Source organism: Argopecten irradians, chromosome 6 (genome assembly GCF_041381155.1).
Source record: "Argopecten irradians isolate NY chromosome 6, Ai_NY, whole genome shotgun sequence".
NCBI classification, from domain to species: Eukaryota; Metazoa; Mollusca; class Bivalvia; order Pectinida; family Pectinidae; genus Argopecten; species Argopecten irradians.
The window spans coordinates 33,200,352-33,222,846 of NC_091139.1; the positions used below are offsets into that span (position 1 = coordinate 33,200,352).

The 22,495-nt window shown below is 37.1% G+C and overlaps 2 protein-coding genes across 2 annotated transcripts; both read left to right on the forward strand.

The window, feature by feature from the left end:
* Window positions 1-1,763: 1,763 nt before the first annotated feature.
* Window positions 1,764-7,553, forward strand: LOC138326471 (uncharacterized). Its single transcript, XM_069272572.1, has 2 exons — window positions 1,764-2,704; window positions 5,895-7,553. The coding sequence occupies exons 1-2, from the start codon at window positions 1,889-1,891 to the stop codon at window positions 7,551-7,553; spliced, it is 2,475 nt and encodes an 824-aa protein (XP_069128673.1). The 5' UTR covers window positions 1,764-1,888.
* A 10,814-nt stretch (window positions 7,554-18,367) lies between these two features.
* On the forward strand, window positions 18,368-19,441 carry LOC138326472 (uncharacterized). The gene has a single exon (XM_069272574.1). The coding sequence runs from the start codon at window positions 18,368-18,370 to the stop codon at window positions 19,439-19,441; it is 1,074 nt and encodes a 357-aa protein (XP_069128675.1).
* Window positions 19,442-22,495: the final 3,054 nt, after the last annotated feature.

A 22,495-nucleotide genomic window follows, 5' to 3' on the forward strand; every position in this document is an offset into this window, starting at 1 on the left:
AAAAAAAGATCGCGCTTTCATTTGTCAGACATAGATCAATCTTTGGTGGGCGCCAAGATCCCTCTGGGATCTCTTGCATGATAAACTCTTTACACTTGTAAATTACCGTAGCTGTTGGATGTTACGGATATATGTTAATATATCCATGTGACCATAGACTGATTAATCTGAGTATACTAAATAAGATGCCCAAGGGCATTAACGTTCATTAACTTTAGCAATCGTCATCGTCGATTTGCGATCAACCAGAGATGTAACAACACTCAAGATCATATCATGATCATTTCGGGCAAGTTTCAGCCAAATCGCACAGGTAGAAATTGAGAAGCTAAAAATGTGTTTTCAAGGTGGCAACCATCTTGGATTTCTGATCGACCTGAAAAATAGCAACACTTTGTCGGGATCAGGTGTTGATCATTTCAGGAAGTTTTCAGCTAAATCGCACTGGCAGAACTTGAGAAAAAGTTCAAAATGTGTTTTCAAGATGACGGCTGTGGTGGTCATCTTTGATTTCGGACCGACCTTAAAAATAACAACACTTTGTCGGGACCATGTCAGGATTTCCCTGCAGGTAGGGCGTAAGAATTGTACCCGTTGCCCATATTGCATGATCGTAAGAGGCGACTAAATTTAGGAACTTATCTTTTCTCTTCTTCCTTACTGACTTTATCTTTCCTAATGCCTCACTTTTGGCCTTGGGTTGAGCGTTCGCCCCTGTGTGGAAGGCTATGGGTTCTGTCTCCCGGCCGAGACACACCAACGTATAAAAGGTTGTTTCCGCTCCTGCTTAGCGCTCAACATGCAGGGAGTTGGACAACTATTTAGCCCCTTGTCAGTATAATATGCCCGGAAGGAATGTGTTGCTTGGTGTCTTCGGCGGCATGCTTCAGTGATATAGCACTATAAAAAGGGGAACAGTTCCACTATACAAGACACAACATGAATATACCGCAGTATAAATACAAGGCGGATCGAACGGAATCAGCAAGAAGTAACTTGTAACGATGTTGGAACCAATAAACTCACGTTTCATACTTAAATGTCCCTACATTTGTATCTGTTAATAGTTACCAACCAGTTTACATTTAATGTACTATTTTGCTACTTCATACCTTGGTACGTCAATTAAATTTAAATCACCTACCTTTTAAGATTATATTTTAGATAACGCACGACGACTCTAAATATGTTTCCTATTACACATAACCGCAATAAACAATATGATCAATAGGAAATATTTAAAATCCTGTCACGTTTTTCTGTCTATATCAATTGTCATGCACCTTTTCTAGTTTTGACTTATTTTATGTTCAGACATATTTCATGATTAAGAAAAAACGTCTTCATTAGTCAACGTCATTAAAAAGATGTGAAACCGTAAAAAGTATTTTCAACTTCACATCTACAACATTGCTTAAAAACTGTAAAATATCATCCATGGAATTAATCTAATGTCGATCAATTACTTAAACTGAGTTTAAAAGTTACAATGTATCAAAGGTCATGCATGTATGTTTTTAAACTTTGATTACTTTTAAATCACGTAGGCTTCTAAGATCGTTTAACAAACACGACCTAGTCGACTGTGTCAGTACACGTCATATCCTTACTGATTCACTTTAAATACACATGATGTGCCTCTAGAACTGGCTTTGAAGGAAAATAACCACTTTCATAACATTTTAGCTCTGATATCAGATGAGGAATGTCAAATACAATGATACGTTTAGTATTTTTAATTTTAGGAGTAATACCTATTCTGCCGACGCCTGTTACTCCTACAAACGATTTCCTACAATATAACAATAGTGACCATCTATCGGAAATAGCTGATTTGTATAGGAACTATTGCCCGGGAGTTAGGCTCTGTACAGTCAACCAATCAAAAATGACAGCTACGATCAGAGGTTGTTGTGATGCCTGTAGTTGTTCTTTGCAATGCTTCCAGGAAGGAAACTGTTGTCCAGATGTGGTTCAATACGAAATGGAGACTGTTAAAGAGACTTGCATTCGGCCACAGTATCTGCCTTACGGCGATACCAATTCGAGTTCGGAAAAGTCTTATTATGTCATCCATAAATGTTCACCAGAGTTCGGTGATATGGATATTGTTAAGAAGTGTGAAGTAGTTCCGTTATATCCGAGAACTTTAGAAGACTTTGTGTACATTTTACTTGTCTCCAAAATAAACTCGAGCCTGTCTTATCGGAATATTTACTGTGGTCTGTGTAACGGAGAATCTCGAGATAATTTACTGATATGGACGGTTGAGTTAATTTGCGATTCTAGAAATGAAGTATTAACTAATTCCTTTGATGAATTACTTCATGTTTTAAATCAGGAAAAGAGATGCAACTTAATCTACCGCGTTCCTTACATGAGCATGACGCCCCGTGTGTGCAACTGGGGATACATCACGGCATGTAATCAGACTGGAACTATGGTGAGTTATAATGACACTCTGGACGAAATGTGCGGGGCTTTTACATCGGTATATACAGAGACGTATCGAAACGTTTTCTGTTACTTGTGCAATAATAATATTACTGGGATTCATGACTGTCCAGAAACTGCCCCACGCAATGGTTTATTCGATGTGTTTTCGTTCACAGCTATCTTGGACTTCGGATTATTAACTTCAACTCTGCCTCCTCAGCCGTCTGACACGGCCTGTTCATCGATTCAGAAATACGATAGCTACAAGGTTTGTATCCTGTTACTAAAATAAGGCAATACAGAGTTATGAAAATATCGATTTCGATACTAAAATTTATACATGCAAAAATAAACCGAAAACAAAAACATTCATAAAGCAAATGAATTTGATTTACCTCGTGAAAAGAACAAGTACGTGATTCTTACTATATATATCTTAGTGTCATATTTGGAGTCTACTACGCTTCAATGAGGACTTGTATGTGATAAGTATTCAAAAGGAGACTAATCGCGATTATAAATGTTTATTAGATAAAATGAGTTTGTAGGATTTACTGAATTAAACAGGTGAGCGATACACGACTGAGTTTCACTAAATGTCTACACGTAGACGTAGCTTACGTCTGAAATAATTATCCGTTATGTACTTTTTATCCCTGCGAAACGCGTTTGCGAGGGACAATTAATTGAGCTCTATCGGTCCGTCCGATATTCTTTTCCAGGCTAAAAAACAAAAAGACATTCTTCATAGAATGAAGACGCGAAGCGTCTATGAAAAAGAATGTCCGTCCGTTTTTTGTCTTTGACTTCATAACCCCAAAAGATATTGAGAATAACGCTTATAATTTGATTAAGATAACTCACTCAAATACTAACTAGGCATAAATTTATGTGATTCTACTTACCTAAATTGAGTTGTGGCGCAGTGATATCTTATCCATTAATTCAGTTTGGCCAATGACTGCCGCTTTTTAAATTCCCGGCAAAACTGTTTTGTATATATGTTGTAATACTTGACGTACAATTCTTTTGATCTATGGAAAAATAACCTTAAAGGTCTAACCAATAGAAATGAGTGTAACATATGAAATTAAATTATTAACCGATATCATTTCAAAGTCAAATTCAGGGAAGTACATTGGGATATTTATCATTCACAATTCGTCACGAAGCCACATGTAAAAATGAAATAGATAGAAGTAAGAAAATCAAGAAAAACAGCAATCGGTCTTTAATTTTACAAAACAACAACACACGGTTTTGCAATAAGAATGATTTAATAAAAAAAAACTATATTTACACTATGAACTACAACAAAGCAAAACTTACTGACTTAGCTTAACAAGGTAGGACTATACATAACTAAAGTATTATGAAACCAAACACATTGCTTTACCAAATTTGATTAAACTACTAAAAGCACTTCCGGTTACATTAAACGTTGTTATTTTAAAAGTTTGATTTGGGTAAGTATTATGTGTTTACATATAACAGAATTATCTGTCCTTCTGGGTAGGTATTGATTGTGATGTCAAGTGTTTGTGAGCGTTACGTCATACTTTTTCGGAGAAAACGCTCACAAAATAATGACGTAATAATTGATACTACCCGGAAGGAAGCTAACTATGTAATATGCAAAGACGTAATAGTTTCCTGTACGATAATTAGTGCCAATGGATATTGAAAACGAAAGTTTGCTTAATAAACATCAATCTTATTTCAAAGTTGTTAAGGTTCTGTACAGCCTCTTCAATGAAATACAGTATGTATCATTTTAAATGTACTTTGAACTTTCGACCTACCACCATGTGTTATTAGGAAGCGACCGGAAATGGATGTCTTATCTATTAATTTATACCTTGTTTTCAATTATATGTAATTTACTATTGTTACTTGAATTGCTAATAAAAATTCAAATAATGTAAACATATCAATGCTTCAACATTTTCTTGTATCCATATTTCGACTTTCACATAGTCGCCATTATAAAATTACCAGAAATTTAATAAAAGAGTGAATAGATTTTACCCATATATATCTAAGTTGTGTCTCTGATAAAAACTATACATGATTTTTAAAATACCGTGTTATATAAAACTAGAACGAATATGCGTACCCGGCCTACTATACCTTTCGGTCGGGTACGAATTGGTCCCTATGTGTCGTAGTGGAGCACTGCCTCCGAAAATCATTCGGGCATAGTTTTCTATACTTTTTTGTAGGTTTCCAATTTTTTTATGCGTATACATGCATTTACATATTAGTTTTGTCCAAAACAAACATAACTACCATTCTTAATATCTACCGTACCGCTCACAAGACGTCAAATTCACAATTTGTGGACTTGCCGTATACATTCCCTTCAGAAAGACCTTCATATGTAATATGTTAAATAATAATGCCTCGATGAGAATTTGATATTTTATGTGGATCAGTTTTATTGCCTAGTAGGTAAGCGATATCAAACAAGTACGATAAAAATACAAACAAACGTTTTATAATGGTTTGCATAATCATTACTTTGGTCCATTAGCAGTAATAGGCACCAATTGTAGCTCTAAAGACGACACCATTTTCTGTCAAAAAGTCTTCTGAGCTACAATATTGTAGCTAATATAAAACATGTGTTTTTGTTAGACTACTGTACTGTATAATTGATAATGAAGTGACCATCTTGAAATTACCGGAAGTAGGTACTTTTTTCAGTGGCTCCTGGTTTAAATATCTTATCAAAATCAGTGCAGTCTGTTATTTCGTTACTTCTGCCTAAGCTTTGCCTACAAAAATGGCGGCCATCTTGAAAAACAACCAGAAGTAGGCAAATTTTGCTATGGCTACCGATTTTAATCTTATTTTGGTAGTCTTGCGTTGATTAAAACGTTCAGCGTATTTTTTTATTACTCCTTATAGTTTTGCCTATTCAATCGGCGGCCATCTTGGAATTACCGGAAGTAGGTACTTTTAAATGGCTCCCACTTATACTTATATTTAATATTATTTTGGTAGACTTGGCTACTAACATTCCAAGCTTTTATTGAGATGTGCAGCATGTTATTTCATTAGATTGTTAGGTTTTACCTACGAAAATGGCGGCCATCTTGGAACTACAGGCAGTAGATAAATTTTTTAATGGTTCCCGCTTTTAATATTATTTTGATAGTCTTGGCTACTATCATGCCAAGTTTCATGTTTTTAATGAGATGTGCAGCATGCTATTTCATTACTTTGTTAAGTTTTACGAAAATGGCGGCAAAAAAAAAAAAACTGGAAGTAGGTACATTTTGCAATGGCTCCCAGTTTGAATATTGTTTTGGTAGTCTAGGCTACTCGCATGCCAAATTTCATGAAACTTCATGCATGTATAAAATGATGTTTTCCCCTATTCCGCTCTACTAATAGTGCATTTAGAAGAAATTGTTACATGTATATATTAACCAATTGCTTTGTTAAAATTTCAGGCAGTCTGCAGAAACCTAACTTGTGCTACGGGGTCAATATACGTGGAAGGCAGTTGTAAAAGAAAATACGCCAGCGAGGCCACCAGGTCGTATGAAGTATTTTTCCGACTGAAAACGGTACATGATATCTGCGTGGAAGTACTGGATTTGTTTGGTACGGAGCTCAGCACGTCTCTAGTACACATGTTTGAACAATCCTCCATTTTCAGGGGCAGGATTTGTTCGTTCAATTCTCATTTGATGTCGGGAACTCAAGAGTGTGACCACAGAAATTCATCATCAATATCCTATGTACTAGTCAATGTAGGTTTTTATTTTTCTGGTGTGCATTCTGTAGATCAGGTCTTGTCAGAGTTATCCTTGATGGACAACATAAGTATTACTATCGGCAATAACAAATTAACACTAACAATCGACTCGCACTTTTATGGAAATTCTGTTGTATATGAAGATCCTCGAACAAAGGGAAGTCTTCTTGAATTATCAAATAACCTTACCGTTAGTAAATCATGTATGTTTCCAGTGCGACACATGCGCGTGACACCGTTAACTTACTGCCCTCGGCTGTTATTATCACCAGATGAATACAGCGTCACCTTCCATCAAGGGTCCATTTGTTTTGATACAATACATCTCTGTCTGCATGACGGAACATACGAACGGAAATGGGACGGGTTTGAAATATGTGCAGATAATTACTTTGACCATGTGTATAATCTACCACGCGACAACATTTGTGACGATAAAGATTCAAATGTATTAGATGTGTTGGCAACATTGTCGATAGTTTGTACATCAATATCGATATTTTTTCTAATATTAACAGTTTTCACGTACGGCCTATTTAAATCTTTGCGAACAACCCCTGGAAAAAACAATATGTTGCTATCCATAAACCTAATAATCGCCCAATGTCTGTACCAGTTTGGGGTCGGGCAAACTACCTTGGGAGTAGGCTGTGTTGTGATTGGCGCATTGGTGCACTTTTTTTGGCTTTCTGTCATTGTCTGGATGAATATTTGTTCCTTTCACATGTTTAGAGTGTTTTCTATTTTCCGAGTAAAGACATTAAGTTCACTCAGAGAGGAGAAAAAGCACATGATAGTATACATTTTGTGCTCGGTTATTGTGCCTTTATTAGTAGTTGCAACGAACGTTCTGGTTAGCTTAGTGGCGTCAAACTGGACAGATTTTGGTTACGGTGGCTGCATTTGTTACATTTCGTCTAAACATATGCTTCTGTATACATTTGTCATACCTATAGGTGTTATTATACTACTTAACATAGTATGTTTTGTAATCGTTGTGATAGCTATCCGGAGATCGCAGCAATCAAAACTTTCTTCTAACCAAGATCAAATATCAATCTTAGTTTATCTAAAGCTTTCTTGTTTGACTGGCTTTTCTTGGATGTTTGGTTTTCTTTACACGTGGCTAAATTTAGAGTTTTTTGGTTACATGTTCATAATTCTTACTGCAGGACAAGGCTTGTTTATTTTTCTCTCATTTATTTGCTCCAAAAGAGTTTTGAAACTTTACCGCGGTTTATTAAAGTGTTCTTCAAATTCAAGCAAATACTCTTCAGGGGCAAAACAGTCTAGAATATCGAACCTGCGATCAACTTCACAAAATGAATCTATTCAAAACACGAAAACTTGAAAAATATTCCAAGATAAAAATAACATTTAAATTTATTTTGCATCTTTCATTTAAGGGTTTATTGATGTTATGAGTTTAACGTCCTCCTAACAGCCAGAAAAAACATCCAAAAAGGACCAGCGGTCAGTACCCAGCAACTGCCTCACATGGGATTCGAACTCGTGATACAGAAGTGAAGGGCTTGTAGTGATATGTCGAAACATCTTAACCACTCGTTTCGACAAAGATCAAAGAAATTATGAGATTTTCAAATACTTTTTGTTTGTTTGTTTGATTAATTAACGTCCTATTAACAGCTATGGTCATGTAAGGACGGCCTCCCATGTATGCCGTGTGTTACGTGTATGTTGTGCGAAGTTCGTGTTTCAGGTGACTGCGGTATATTCATAAGTAGGGCGTTAGAATTGTACCTGCTGCCCCTATTGCATGATCGTAAAAGGCGACTAAATTTAGGATCTTATCTTTTCTCTTCTTCCTAACTGACTTTATCTTTCCTAATGCCTCCCTTGGCACCGCCTCACTTTTGGCCTTGAGTTGAGCGTTCGCCCCTGTGAGGAAGGCTCTTGGTTCTGTCCCCTGGCCGAGAGACACCAAAGTCTGTAAAAGTGGTAGTTTCTGCTCCTGCTTAGCGCTCAGCAAAAAGGGAGTGGGACGACTGGTTCGCCCGTTGTCAGTATAATGTGACCGGGTGGGGTGTGTTGCTTGGTGTCTTCGGCGGCATGCTTCAGTGATATAGCACTATAAAAAGGGCAAAAGTTCCACTATACAAGATAAGATCCTAAATTTAGTCGCCTTTTACGATCATGCAATAGGGGCAGCAGGTACAATTCTAACGCCCTACCTGCAGGGCACAAATACAATTTATCAATATCTGTAGCAAGTTGCCAGTTGCAAATTTTGTCAAAAAATTACAGTTCTAACTTTAGTAGATTTTTTTATACGGGGATTTTAAGAAATGGCCCATTTGGCGGTCATTTTGAAACTGTGTCTTTTTTCGCTTTGAGTAGAGCCAAAGTTTTACCATTTTTTACTGAAATTGTTTTTACTTAAATCATTACTGTACCAGCATTTTTAGCTGTATCGAGCTAATTTTTGCTGTAAATCTTTACTTGGTTCGTGGTAATTAAAATATTGAGCATTAATGTGTGAAATGATTCACTTTTTTCACTCTATTTTTACATTTAATGGTAATTTGAGCACTTTAATTTTTTACTCTAAAATATTGAAAAATAACATATTCATGTGGGGCAAAAAAGTAAGCACACGAACCCCCCATTTTTCTGCCTGATTTTAAAAGAACAACCCTTTCCCTATTGATATGCAAAATATAAACAAAACTTGGCAAAAATGGCTGAAAATGGTGCATTTTGTAGCTCAAAATTAAGGGGTAGGGGTAGCATGTTGTTATTCTGAGAAAAAATATTAGTCTTATTAATCAAAACTGGTATATTTTAAAAGAAGACTGCTGGAAAATAAATTCTACAAACATTAATACATATCAAACACCTCATTAGGAAATTATGGCTTTAATCTCTTGTGTATATGCTCAAAACGGCAAAATTCCCATAAAATCCAATATTTTGTCAACTAGGTATCTTTGAGTGACAGTAGCTCAAAAACGAGCACACGGACATGTTTTTTCTTTCATTTTCTTTCATGGTATGAACTCCTCTTTCCAAAAATGTATATGAGAAAAAAAGTTTAATACAAAAAAATGTTGACTTCTCAGAGGAGTACATCCTTAAGGAGTGGTGTGACTGATTCAAATCAGTATAGTGTGAACAGATATGTGTACTAATCGTATCTGACGTAGCAATAAAACAATAGACAAGAAAACACATAGCATGAATGAAACGCATCATCACAAGGTATTCAAAAAATTCGTACAAGAAAAGTTCTCCATCAGCTGATATGGGATTCGGTACAAAGAACAATATATGATCTGGAGGACGGTTGTTTGAAAAAAAATTCGCAGTGTCTTCCATTACTACAGTTAATGTAGATATAGTTTATACTAATACTTTTTTAGAGGTAGCAGTGGAAGCCATAGTTTAGGTTATTGCAGTTGTTGGATCGAGGCTTCAAAATTGGTCTTATTCTCTACGGAAAACCATCGACTATTTAAATAAAGATCTTATTAAAGATAGAATTTGCTCTGTTTTATTATTTGCTTCAATGCACCTCTATGGTTAAGGAAACTGCAAACTATATCGCCAAAGCATCGCCTAAAATCAGTTGTATGTAATCGCTGTATAATAATGCTGTATTTGTTGGTTGGTTTATTTCTTAAGGGACCTTAAACACCATGTCAAAGATCATTGGGGAAACACCGCTAATGCACTTGCAAAATTACATGACGGATTTCTTCAAACATTACAGGTGAAAAGACCTAGAGCGATGCTCACACCAAGAACCAATTATACTGATATGCATGATAACATAACATGGTGATATAAATACATCGTGGTTTCATTCAAGAATTCAATGTTATTTAATTATTATCACAGCAATTTTTTAACACTTATACTATGTAGAGAGAGAGAGTACCTTAATTATGTTTCTGTTCGATGTAGCGCCCAAATGTAATAAATATTGAAATCAGTAACATATACGATGGCCCATTTGAGCCTGTCAAATCACAACTACTTGATTGAATAAGTTGTACTTTTATAAATTGAAAAGGTGTACATGACCGTTTGCGATTGACAGGTCAAGGTATCGGCGTGAGTTATTGGGAGTCTAGTGAATTCCAATCTTTACGTGTGGTTCGGTTTTGATTTATATTCCAGCAATAACGTGGCAAACAATAAAACGCAGACCATGTCCCAGCGTTGTTTTCCCATAGACAATTATACCTGCTGAAATTTCTGTTTGTTTGATTATTTTAACGTCCTGTTCACAGTTAGAGTCATGTAAGGACGATCTCCCGTGTATGCAGTGTGAAGCGTGTGTGAAATGCGAGGTGCGTGTTATGGGAGACTGCGGTATGTTCGTGTTGTGTCTTCTTGTAAAGTGGAAATTTTGCCCTTTTTATAGTGCTATATCACTGAAGCATGCCGCCGAAGACACCAAGCAACACACCCCACCCGGTCACATTATACTGATAACAGACGAACCAGTCGTCCTACTCCATGTATGCTGAGCGCTAAGCAGGAGCAGAAACTACCACTTTAATAAACTTCGGTATGTCTCGGCCAGGAGACAGAACCCAGAGCTATCCTCACAGGGGCGAATGCTCACCTCAAGGCCAAAAGTGAGGTTGTGCCAAGAGGGGCATTAGGAAATATAATTTCAGTTAGGCCACACCAATTTGAAACCTAGTTCTTCGGGATTTCCCGTCCCTAAAATGGAAAAGTTAGAAGAAAAAAAAAGAAAAAAAAAAAAAAAATTAACCGCCCCTATTTCAGCCGCCCGAAAATCCGAAGAACGAAAGTCTATTTTTTCCTTCCCTCCTTCCCGATTCTGGTTTGTGCTTTAGATATGCCAAAATCCTTATCACCTGAGTTCTTAAAACGGTAGAAAAAGGACAGTATAAGCGCAAAAAGGAACCAGATTAAGAAAAAACTAATGAAAATATGGCGGGTGTTTACGTTGCAACCGTGAAAACTTTTGAGAGAGATGTTGTTATTGCTTGTACTGTAACAGAATGCCCGAGTGAATTGGCGTTTAAAGAGTTGTTAGATTCTATTAACGCAAATGATGAAAATGTGATCGATGTGCTTGACGTAAAGTTAAATGCGTCATAGATAATCCAATACTTAAAATCGCGAACCTAGATATATTCTTTTCTGATTATTGAGTTGACATCACATTCAATATTTTTGTTTAAACTTTGAGTACATATCATGCCAACAACATCAATACATAGAATTTATCTCCTTCCAACTTTAGAATGCTTTTGTATTGATTTTTAGCTCACCTACCCGAAGGGCCGGTGAGCTTATGTCCGTCTGTCCGTCAACCGTCCGTCCGTCCGTCTGTCCGTCAACATTTCCTTTAAATCACTACTAGTCATAGAGTTCTGCATGGATTGTAACCAAATTTGACCACAAACATCCTTGGGAGAAGGGCAACAGAACTTGTATAAATTTTGGCTCTGAGCCCTTGGGGGCAGGAGGGGCGGGCCCAATAGGGAAAATAAAGGTAAATTCTATAAATCGCTACTGGTCCTAGAGTTCTGCATGGATTGTAACCAAATTTGGCCACAAACATCCTTGGGAGAAGGGGAACAGAACTTGTATAAATTTTGGCTCTGACCCCCCTGGGGGCAGGAGGGGTGGGGCCCAATAGGGGAAATAAAGGTAAATCCTATAAATCGCTACTTGTCATAGAGTTCAGCATGGATTGTCAGTAAATTTGGCCACAAACATCCTTGGGGGAAAGGGAACAGAAATTGTATAAATTATGGCTCTGACCCTCAGGGGCAGGGACCAATAGGGGAAATAGAGGTAAATCCTATAAATCGCTACTTGTCCTAGATTTCCACATGTATTGCCACCAAATTTTGCCACAAACATCCTTGGGTGAAGGGGAACAGAACTTGTATAAATTTTGGCCCTGACCCCCCCAGGGGCAGGAGGGGTGGGGCCCAATAGGGGAATTTAAGGTAAATCCTATAAATCGCTACTTGTCATAGAGTTCAGCATGGATTGTCAGTAAATTTGGCCACAAACATCCTTGGGGGAAAGGGAACAGAAATTGTATAAATTTTGGCTCTCACCCTCAGGGGCAATAAAGGTAAATTCTATAAATCGCTACTGGTCCTAGAGTTCTACATGGATTGTGACCAAATTTTGCCACAAACATCCTTGGGAGAAGAGGAACAGAACTTGTAAAAATTTTGGCTCTGACCCCCCGGGGGCAGGAGGGATGGGGCCCAATAGGGGAATTTAAGGTAAATCCTATAAATTGCTACTTGTCATAGAGTTCAGCATGGATTGTCAGTAAATTTGGCCACAAACATCCTTGGGGGAAAGGGAACAGAAATTGTATAAATTTTGGCTCTCACCCTCAGGGGCAGGGACCTATAGGGGAAACAGGTAAATCCTATGAATCGCTAGTTGTCCTAAATTTCCACATGTATTGCCACCAAATTTGGCCACAAACATCCTTGGGAGAAGGGCAACAGAATTTGTATAAATTTTGGCTCTGACCCCCCGGGGGCGGGGCCCAATAGGGGAATTAGAGGTAAATCCTATAAATCACTATTTAGTTCTGCATGGATTGTGACCAAATTTGGCCACAAACATCCATGGGGAAGCGGAACAGAAATTGTATAAATTTTGGATCTGACCCTCAGGGGGCAGGAGGGGCGGGGCCATATAAAGGAAATACAGGTAAATACTATAAATCGCTACTTATTCTAGAGTTCTGCATGGATTGTAACCAAATTTAGCCACAAACATCCTTGGGGGAAGGGGAACAGGACTTGTATAAATTTTCTCTGACCCCGTGGGGGCAGGAGGGGCGGGGCCCAATAGGGGAATTAGAGGTAAATCCTATATATCACTACTTGTCTTAGAGTTCCACATGGATTGTAACCAAATATTTCAAAGATGAAAGCAAGGTCACAAAAACTAAAATAAGAATTGATGTGATTTAATTAATATGATGCATAATAATATGAATCGTGCACGGCATGGGAAGAACGAAGCTTATTTTAGTTTCTATTTCATGTAGCTAGAAGACATAATTAATTTAGAAATAAAAAGTTGTTTGTTTGTTTGTTTGTTTGATTAATTAACGTCCTATTAACAGCTATGGTCATGTAAGGACGGCCTCCCATGTATGCAGTGTGTTGCGCGAGGTGCGTGTTTTGCGAGACTGCGGTATATTCGTGTTGTGTCTTCTTGTATAGTGGAACTGTTGCCCTTTTTATAGTGCTATATCACTGAAGCATGCCGTCGAAGACACCAGGCAACACACCCCACCCGGTCACATTATACTGACAACGGGCAAACCAGTCGTCCTACTCCCGTTATGCTGAGCGCTAAGCAGGAGCAGAAACTACCACTTTTATAGACTTTGGTGTGTCTCGGCCAGGGGACAGAACCCAGAGCCTTCCTCACAGGGGCGAGCGCTCAACCATAGGCCAAAAGTGAAGTGGTGTCAAGTGAGACTCTAGAAAGAACAAAGTAATTTAGGGAGAAAGAAAAGATAAGATCCTAAATTTAGTCGCCTTTTACGATAATGCAATAGGGGCAGCAGGTACAATTTTTACGCACTACCTGCAGGGCCAATAAAAAGATGTACTTTAAACTATAGAAGTATAACATAAACTCAAAGAAATGAACTCGAAGATTTGGATCTTCCTGTGTCCATGCAAGGCCTCGAGTGCCGCGTACGCAAATCCTATGATTTTGCACCATTTGTGCTCATCTTCCTTTTGTGGATACTTTGACTGCATTCCATAGCTTTTAATTTTCAAAGTGTTATTATTATTTGAAAAATATTTAAAAAAAAAAAAAAAAAAGAAATAAAATACAAACAAGTTTTTAATTACTTCTCTTATGCATTAGTTAAATATACATTTACTGGGGAGAGCAGTACAGGAGCAACGCATAACTGGAACAGGTTAAACCAGTATGAAGAAAAAAATTAAGCCATCCATGCATGCACTAGGTCCTTGATCTCAATATGTGGACTACTTTTGTTTACGTACATGCTACCGGAACAGAGCTTCGCTCTTATGCACAGTTTTGCCTGTAATAAGTCTACCAATACTCAATAATAACTAGTCAGAATTATATATTCACTGTGATTTTTGATATTTAATATATTTACATTTGATATTGTGTGAATCTTTAATATTGTAATTATTACATTTGCATACTTGAAAATTCACAATTAAAAATAGTATTTTTATGTACGCAATGTGCAGACAACAAGTTAGTCTTTCAGACGGAGGCCAAAAATGTTTGTTATTTATGTCTTTTCTTTTGACTCTCAAACCTAAAATGCTACAACCTGCATGTTCATAAAACACAAATATAATGGATTTGGCCTTGTGTTTATTTTTGTATGCGTAATGTTCTATTTTTTTGTTAATGTTTTGATACCGCTCGCCCAATTTAGTTTTGTGGAAAATGAAAATTAAAAAAAAAAGCAACAAAAAAAACCCACCCTCTTGCCCCACTTTTTTCCCCCAAAAATCCCGATTAACTATTTTTCAAATATTGGTGTGGCCTTAGGTACATGAGAAAAAGATAAGGTCCTAAATCTAGTCCTTTTACAATCATGCAATAGGGGCAGGAAGTATAATTTTAACGCCCTACCTGCAGGGCCAAATTGAAGACCACATACTCTATAACTGACTGCATTTGCATGGAATGTCGAACTTGTGATAGCCTGCGTTTCATTATTTGTCACATTATGGCTGCATTATCAATCAAAGCTAAATCATTCCAACTGGAATCTAACATTCACCATTCAACAGTCTCCCAATAACTCACACCGATACCTCACCACCGTAAATGTGTCATGTACACTTTATAAATGTACTGCTACTAAAGGATGTATTCTTCTGATGTTTCAGGATCAAACAATTTATGAGATTTTCAAATACAAATTATAATTATCTGTAGCATGTTGGCAGTTGCAATTCATTGCATTTCTATTATATGTAGATTATTTCATAAAGGAATTTTAAGAAAATGGCCTAATGGTGGATATTTTTAAAGTGTCTTTTTCGGTTTGAGTAGAGCCACAGTTTAATCATATTTTACTTAAATTGTTTTAGTTTAATCATCACTGTGCCAGCATTTGTAGCTGTATCGAGCTAATTTTTGCTGTAAATCTTTACTAGGTTCGTGGCAATCAAAATATTGAGCATTGATGTGTGAAATTATACTTTTTTGACTTTATTATTACATTTAACTGGAGCGCTTTTAATTTTTACTCTAAAACATTGATTTTTTTTTTTATTAAAATGGGGCAAAAAGTAAGCACATGGGCCCCCTATTTTTCTGCCTGATTTTGAAAGAACAACCCTTTCTCAATTGATATGCAAAATATTGACAAAACTTTAAATAAAAAAATACTAAAACTGTTTCTATAAAGGGTTAAATTTGTTAAAGATGGTTGAAAATGTTGCATTTATAGCTCAAAATTAAGGGTTAGGGGTAGCATATGTAATTATTCTTAGAAAAAATATGAATCTTCATAATCAAAACTGGTATATTTTTAAACAAGAGGCCCAGAGGGCCTGTATCGCTCACCTGGTTTATAATGCCAAGTAATGTTCTGGATACAGGTTCATTGTTTTCTTTCCTGAAGGAATTTGAATATTTACCTCTAATTCCCGTATTGGGCCCCGTATTGGGGGTGGTGTGGGTGTCAGAGCCAAAATTTGGAGTAGATGCGGCATTTATCGGACATGCGGTAATCATCGGACAAAAAAGTTTGAACCAAATCGGCTTGTGTTTTGTCTTGTTTTGTTTCAGGTCAAGCACTATCGTAAATGTCTTCCGGAAACTATCTTCCTTTTGCATGCAGAAGGTATACATATCGTTCAAATGATACGCGCGGTTTGATAGGTTGAATAAAGGTGCATTCGCTATTCGGAATGTTTTCGGTTGTTTTTAGCAGTTTGTTTGTTTGTTTGATTAATTAACGTCCTATTAACAGTACAGCTATGGTCATGTAAGGACGGCCTCCCATGTATGCGGTGTGTTTCGTGTATGTTGTGCGAGGTGCGTGTTTTGGGATACTGCGGTAAATTCATGTTATGTCTTCTTGTATAGTGGAACTATTGCCCTTTTTATAGTGCTATATCACTGCAGCATGCCGCCGAAGACACCAAGCAACAAACCCCACCCGTTTTTAGCAGAATTAGCGTCTGCACAAAGTATCACTCGTAAGTTTTTGACGTCTACACACGTGATTTACATATTTGGTTTCCTACTTGATTTTGATATGATTGTAGCAAAATGGTTGAAATTTCTAATAATACAATTAATTTCCTCCGTGCCTTTCATAAAAAAACAAGAAAATTTTAAAAAATATTCTGTCCGATAAAACCCTCATACCTTTATAGCTATTATCCAGCCTTTTATACAGGGGTCTAATATCGGACACGACTTTTTTTTTTTACTTTTTTTTGTTTGTTTAATTAATTAACGTCCTATTAACAGCTATGGTCATGTAAGGACGGCCTCCCATATATGCGGTGTGTTGCGTGTATGTTGTGCGAGGTGCGTGTTTTGGGAGACTGCGGTATGTTCATGTTGTGTCTTCTTGTATAGTGGAACTGTTGCCCTTTTTATAGTGCTATATCACTGAAGCATGCCGCCGAAGACACCAAGCAACACACCCCACCCGGTCACATTATACTGACAACGGGCGAACCAGTCGTCCCACTCCTTGTATGCTGAGCGCTAAGCAGGAGAGAAGAAACTACCACTTTTATAAACTTTGGTGTGTCTCGGCCAGGGGACAGAACCCAGAGCCTTCCTCACCTCGAGGCCAAAAGTGAGGCGGTGCCAAGGGAGGCATTAGGAAGGATAAAGTTAGTTAGGAAGAAGAGAAAATATAAGATCCTAAATTTAGTCGCCTTTTACGATCATGCAATAGGGGCAGCAGGTACAATTCTTACGCCCTACCTAATACCCAAATACACATAAGAATCTAAAGTGAAGACATAGCTCAGTGGTTAGAGTAGCGCTTTTCAAATTTATACACGCAAGCTATTACCCAAGTAATTGTGTCGAAGTACATTTCAAAGTTTCTCACAATGTCATTTTCACTGGAGATAAACTTTTTCGTTATAATATGTGTACTACTGACCTGTGTCCTGTTTGTAAAGAACGATCTGAGGATATTCTTCACCTTTTTGTCCAATGTTCTAAATTAAAAAAAGTTCCATGATTATCTTGTTACTCTCATAGAAGATCTTTTTGCGAAGGCAGATGTTTTAATCCTCAATTCCATAAAATACGAAACTTTAATTCTTTTTGGACTTATTGAAAAACCAAAGTTTGTTAATTTTTATTTTGTCAACTTTATGTTAGCTGTCGCTAGGTTCTGTATCTTTAAGCGACGTAATGTAAGTATGTGTGGTGAAGGTTTCGTAGATATTAAGCCTTTCTTTAAATCTACACTTAAGAGCTATACAAAATACAGTTTTTCTTATTATCTGTCAAATCTGAACGCTCAATTATTTACAAAATATTTTGAAAATCTTAATCCTTTTGTGAGTGTAGTGGGGTCTGAACTAAATGTAATTCTGTGATAACTTTTGTTTTTATTTGCGTAATTAGTCTCAAGTTTCATTTTTATGTAAGAGAGGGGAGATTGTATATTCATTTGTTTCTATTTAACTTATCATATTACTTATATATATTTCTCTCCAGCTATATTCTGACTAATCTTTGCTTCTGTAATGATTACATTGTTTCAATTTTAATGGAGTGAAAGTGTGTGCATGTGAATATACTTACAAAGAATTTACATGCAATATGTTGTGTATTTTGTTTTGAATGTTTAAAGGTATGTTACATATTCTTATGTATAAATTGATTATTGAATAAAATTATTTTTTGGGAGAAAAAAAAGAGTAGAGGACATCTACTGAACACTACACGATACGCCAGTTCGAGCCCTGCAAGTGACTGGATTATTTTTTTTTTTTTTTCTATACAAATTGTTACATATAATCTAATACCAAACAAAAACTGTAACCATTATCATTCTTTTTTAATTATTTATTATTTTTGTTTTTTTTCCGACAAAATGTTAAATATAATGTAATGCCAAACAGAAACTGTAACTATTTATTATCATTTTTTAAATTATTTTAATATTATTTTTTACAGAAAATGCCCAAACGCCAAAAAAAACGTATGCAATATGACCAGAAACTGGTCGATAACGCTGTTTCTGCAGTGAAGGCAGGCGTCATGACCATTCGAAGGGCATCTCAGCATTTTGGAGTGCCCAAATCCACTGTGGGCGATAGGCTCTCCGGAAGAGTTTTAGAGGGAGCATCACCGGGGAAAATGCCAATATTCCCTTTAGAAGTTGAAAATGGAGTTGCAGATAAAATCAAACAGGCCGGAAGAATGGGTTTTGGTATAACTAGAGCCCAACTATGTTTGAAAATGGCAAGACTTGCCCGCAACATGCAGGTGTCGACTCCTTTCCGAAATGGAATTCCTGGAAAGGACTGGATTTCTGGGTTCCAGAGGCGCCATCCAGATATAAGTTTGCGAACACCAACACCTCTGAATACGGTACGAGCACGAATGCTTAACACAGAAGTCACTCGAAAATATTTCGATGATCTGAGTAAAACGCTCACGTCCCTAGGACTCGAAAAGCAGCCCAACCTTATTTGGAACATAGATGAAACAAACGTTTCATTAACGCACAAGCCGTGTCGGGTATTGGCAGAAACAGGACAAAGAAATGTTCCGGGTAGGGTAGGAAACAGTCGTGATGGCGTTACCGTGTTAGCATGTGTCAATGCAGCTGGAAAGGATATCCCTCCACTGGTCATTGTAAAAGGCCTAACTGAAAAGTCTTTAAGGGCATACAATGTTGCCGAAGGCCCAGTAGGTGCAAAGTACACATTCCAAAAAAAAGCCTGGATGGAAGATACGTTGGGTGTATCGTGGTTCAAGGATCACTTCCTGAAATTTTGTGGAAAGGAGAGACCCCAATTAATTATTCTTGACAGTCACAGCAGTCACGAAATACTCGGACTGATACAGCTTGCGAGGGAAAATGGCATCGTGCTCTTTGCACTCCCTCCACACACTACACAATATCTTAACCCACTAGATAAAACCGTTTTTGGGCCATTTCAAAGGGAATATAATCGCCTTTGTACAGAATTTATGAAATTTCATAGCACATGTACTGGGAATGTTGTTTACATGCATGTACCCTGAAAACTCTTGGAATGGCTGGTTTAAACAATCAAAGATAAGCGCAAGAAAGTAGAAACCAATCTTTATATTTCCATGACCTTTCTTATTATTGATCAACACCAGAGACTGTTATTTATCTCTTAACGTCTCTGGTCAACAAGGATCTATTTTTCGAGACCGGTAAATTATTCAATCCGCAATGTTCAGCAACCAATTAAAAGTAGATCCTGGCCGTTTTCGATTACGGTTTGACTAGTTGGACATAGACTTCTAGTTGTTCGTTTAATCATGAATAAAGACTGACCTAATGATTGTACGTGTATATTTTCACAGGTCTGTATAAAAAATGCAGCTCCGCCAGTGTTTATACTTGAAATAATGGCTTTAAAAAAAACCCGGTCGAATCTGTTGTACCGAATAAACGAAAACGGCCTAGGTATTTTATGATGTTAATATAAGATACAGTACCTGAACCGTTTAACGTTCCCAGCCTAACGCAAACGCAACGCAAAAAAAACGTCCGTTAGCTAACGCTAACTATTGCTAACGCTAACGATTAACGATAAACGATTAACGCAATACCGGCTAACGATTAACGATTAACGCAAAACACCATTATTATAATCACGGACACGGCTTGACGGTAAATAAATTACGGATCTTGACGTTCTGAAATACAAACGAAATTACAAGAAAAACTGGAGTATGTTCGGGATTAAAGTTTCTGTATATCATATAAACATTTGCCTATAAAAACTATATGGACACGATGAAGTCAAAGACGACAGTACTCAATGCAAAGTTTCCACTTAACATGTACAAAATGTACGTTTACAAAATAAATTACATGTGCAACTGTATATATGGAGAAAGAATGGTATTTTTCTAAAGTGTCTCATATACCCGATATTTTAAGAAATAACAAATTGTTACAACATCTCTTTACTGATAATAACACAATGAAGTCAAACACGACTGTACTCGATACGAAGTTTCCACTTCACACGTACAAAATGTACGTTTACAAATTACGTGTACAACCGTATGTATTACGAGAGAATTGTATTATTCTAAGTGTCATATTTGTCTGACATTTTAAGAAATAACAAACAAATTGTTACAACACTTTATTGATAATATTACCGTCACAATGTCATAACTTTAGTGAAGCGATCAGGCGTATACTGGTACTTTAAATAGTATCATGGTATTGAAATGACGAATAAAACATTTTCACACAAACACATTTAAAATGCAGTAAATCAAATTTCCATCTATATGTTTGATTTCTATTATCGATGTTTCATAACTCAACAATTGTAATAATTAACATCTTACAGTGTTTCCCGCATCAATCACAAATTTCAGGTTTTTTTCAGATTGTCGAAAGGCTCTTTCGCTTAGCATGGAAAGTTGTATTCTCGGAATATTTGTTTCATAACGGATTACACGCTGTATATTACTAGGGTTGCTTACAATTGACTAGGCATCGATTTTAGGGTCGTACATGTACATTTACAAATGCACATACAAACGCCACCGCTACGTACTGTAATAAAGATTGAACATTTGAATTCGTGTTTCGCCATTTGCAGTTCTCTCATTTTATAGTTCATGCATATAATAAAGATATAAAGAATGAAAATATTTCACATCCAGTTATTTATATTCAAATTAAGTCTATTATGCATATCATTGATGACAACGACGGTGAAGATAGTGATGCACATGCATACATGTATGTACACTGAAGATAACTGTAAAATTGCATTGCGACAATTTTCTACGTATATTTGTAACTGGTGTAAGAAATATAGTCATTTGATCACATTTCACATCAAGCAACTCTTCAATTTACAGTTTTAAACAAATTAATTATTCATGCAATGTATAAGTGTAAGCTAATTCATTCCAACGTAATATATAGGAAAGCATATTGCACACATCAAAACTTTGAAATACGACAGTACATATATATGTGTATGTGAAATGTACTGTCACAGTGTATGGGGCACAGGTAAGTTGGGTATAACGTTAATCTTGTTTGTTTGTTTGATTAATTAACGTCCTATTAACAGCTATGGTCATGTAAGGACGGCCTCCCATGTATGCGGTGTGTTGCGTGTATGTTGTGGGAGGTGCGTGTTTTGGGAGACTGCGGTATATTCATGTTGTGTCTTCTTGTATAGTGGAACTGTTGCCCTTTTTATAGTGCTATATCATTGAAGCATGCCGCCGAAGACACCAAGCAACACACCCCACCCGGTCACATTATACTGACAACGGGCGAACCAGTCGTCCCACTCCCTGTATGCTGAGCGCTAAGCAGGAGCAGAAACTGCCACTTTTAAAGACTTTGGTGTGTCTCGGCCAGGGGACAGAACCCAGAGCCTTCCTCACAGGGGCGAACGCTCAACTCAAGGCCAAAAGTGAGGCGGTGCCAAGGGAGGCATTAGGAAAGATAAAGTCAGTTAGGGAGAAGAGAAAAGAGAAGATCCTAAATTTAGTCGCCTTTTACGACCATGCAATAGGGGCAGCAGGTACAATTCTAACGCCCTACCTGCAGGGCCAAACGTTAATCTCCCTCCCAAGAAGGTGTTAATTACAGGTGAACTCCGCCCGTGGCCAGCTACAGGGGGTCGACACAAGGTAACACCAGTCGTGACCTATATACCTGCGCAGGTAAAATACCCATGCGCGTCACGGTGGGAATTGAAGAGATTCCAGGTACAAATAACAACGAACACATGTGAGAAGGTGCCCGTGACTGTTCAGATTTTATTGATATGAGCTTAGACGTATATCCGTGTCTGATTTGACACGCGTACAGTACGTGTGAAGGCTTACAATGTAACGTATACCCCTGCATAGTTCGAATTCTCTACACGTGTTCTACATGTAGTTGTAGGTATACTCGTACCAGAAACATATATACATAGAGATTGGAAACTCCTTCTTTGTCTATGTTGACAGGCAGAGGGACCTCCAGTTTATATGCATTTTCCCTTGGCTAACTACTTTTAAGTGTATTCTTTTAAACATGATATTTTTGCATCAACACAAAGTTTAAACATT

Coding starts and splice junctions, on each gene's coding strand:
- LOC138326471 (XM_069272572.1), top strand. CDS start 1,889: ATGACAGCTACGATCAGAGGTTGTTGTGATGCCTGTAGTTGTTCTTTG. Junction 2,705..5,894: donor AGAAATACGATAGCTACAAG/GTTTGTATCCTG, acceptor TTAAAATTTCAG/GCAGTCTGCAGAAACCTAAC.
- LOC138326472 (XM_069272574.1), top strand. CDS start 18,368: ATGCCCAAACGCCAAAAAAAACGTATGCAATATGACCAGAAACTGGTC.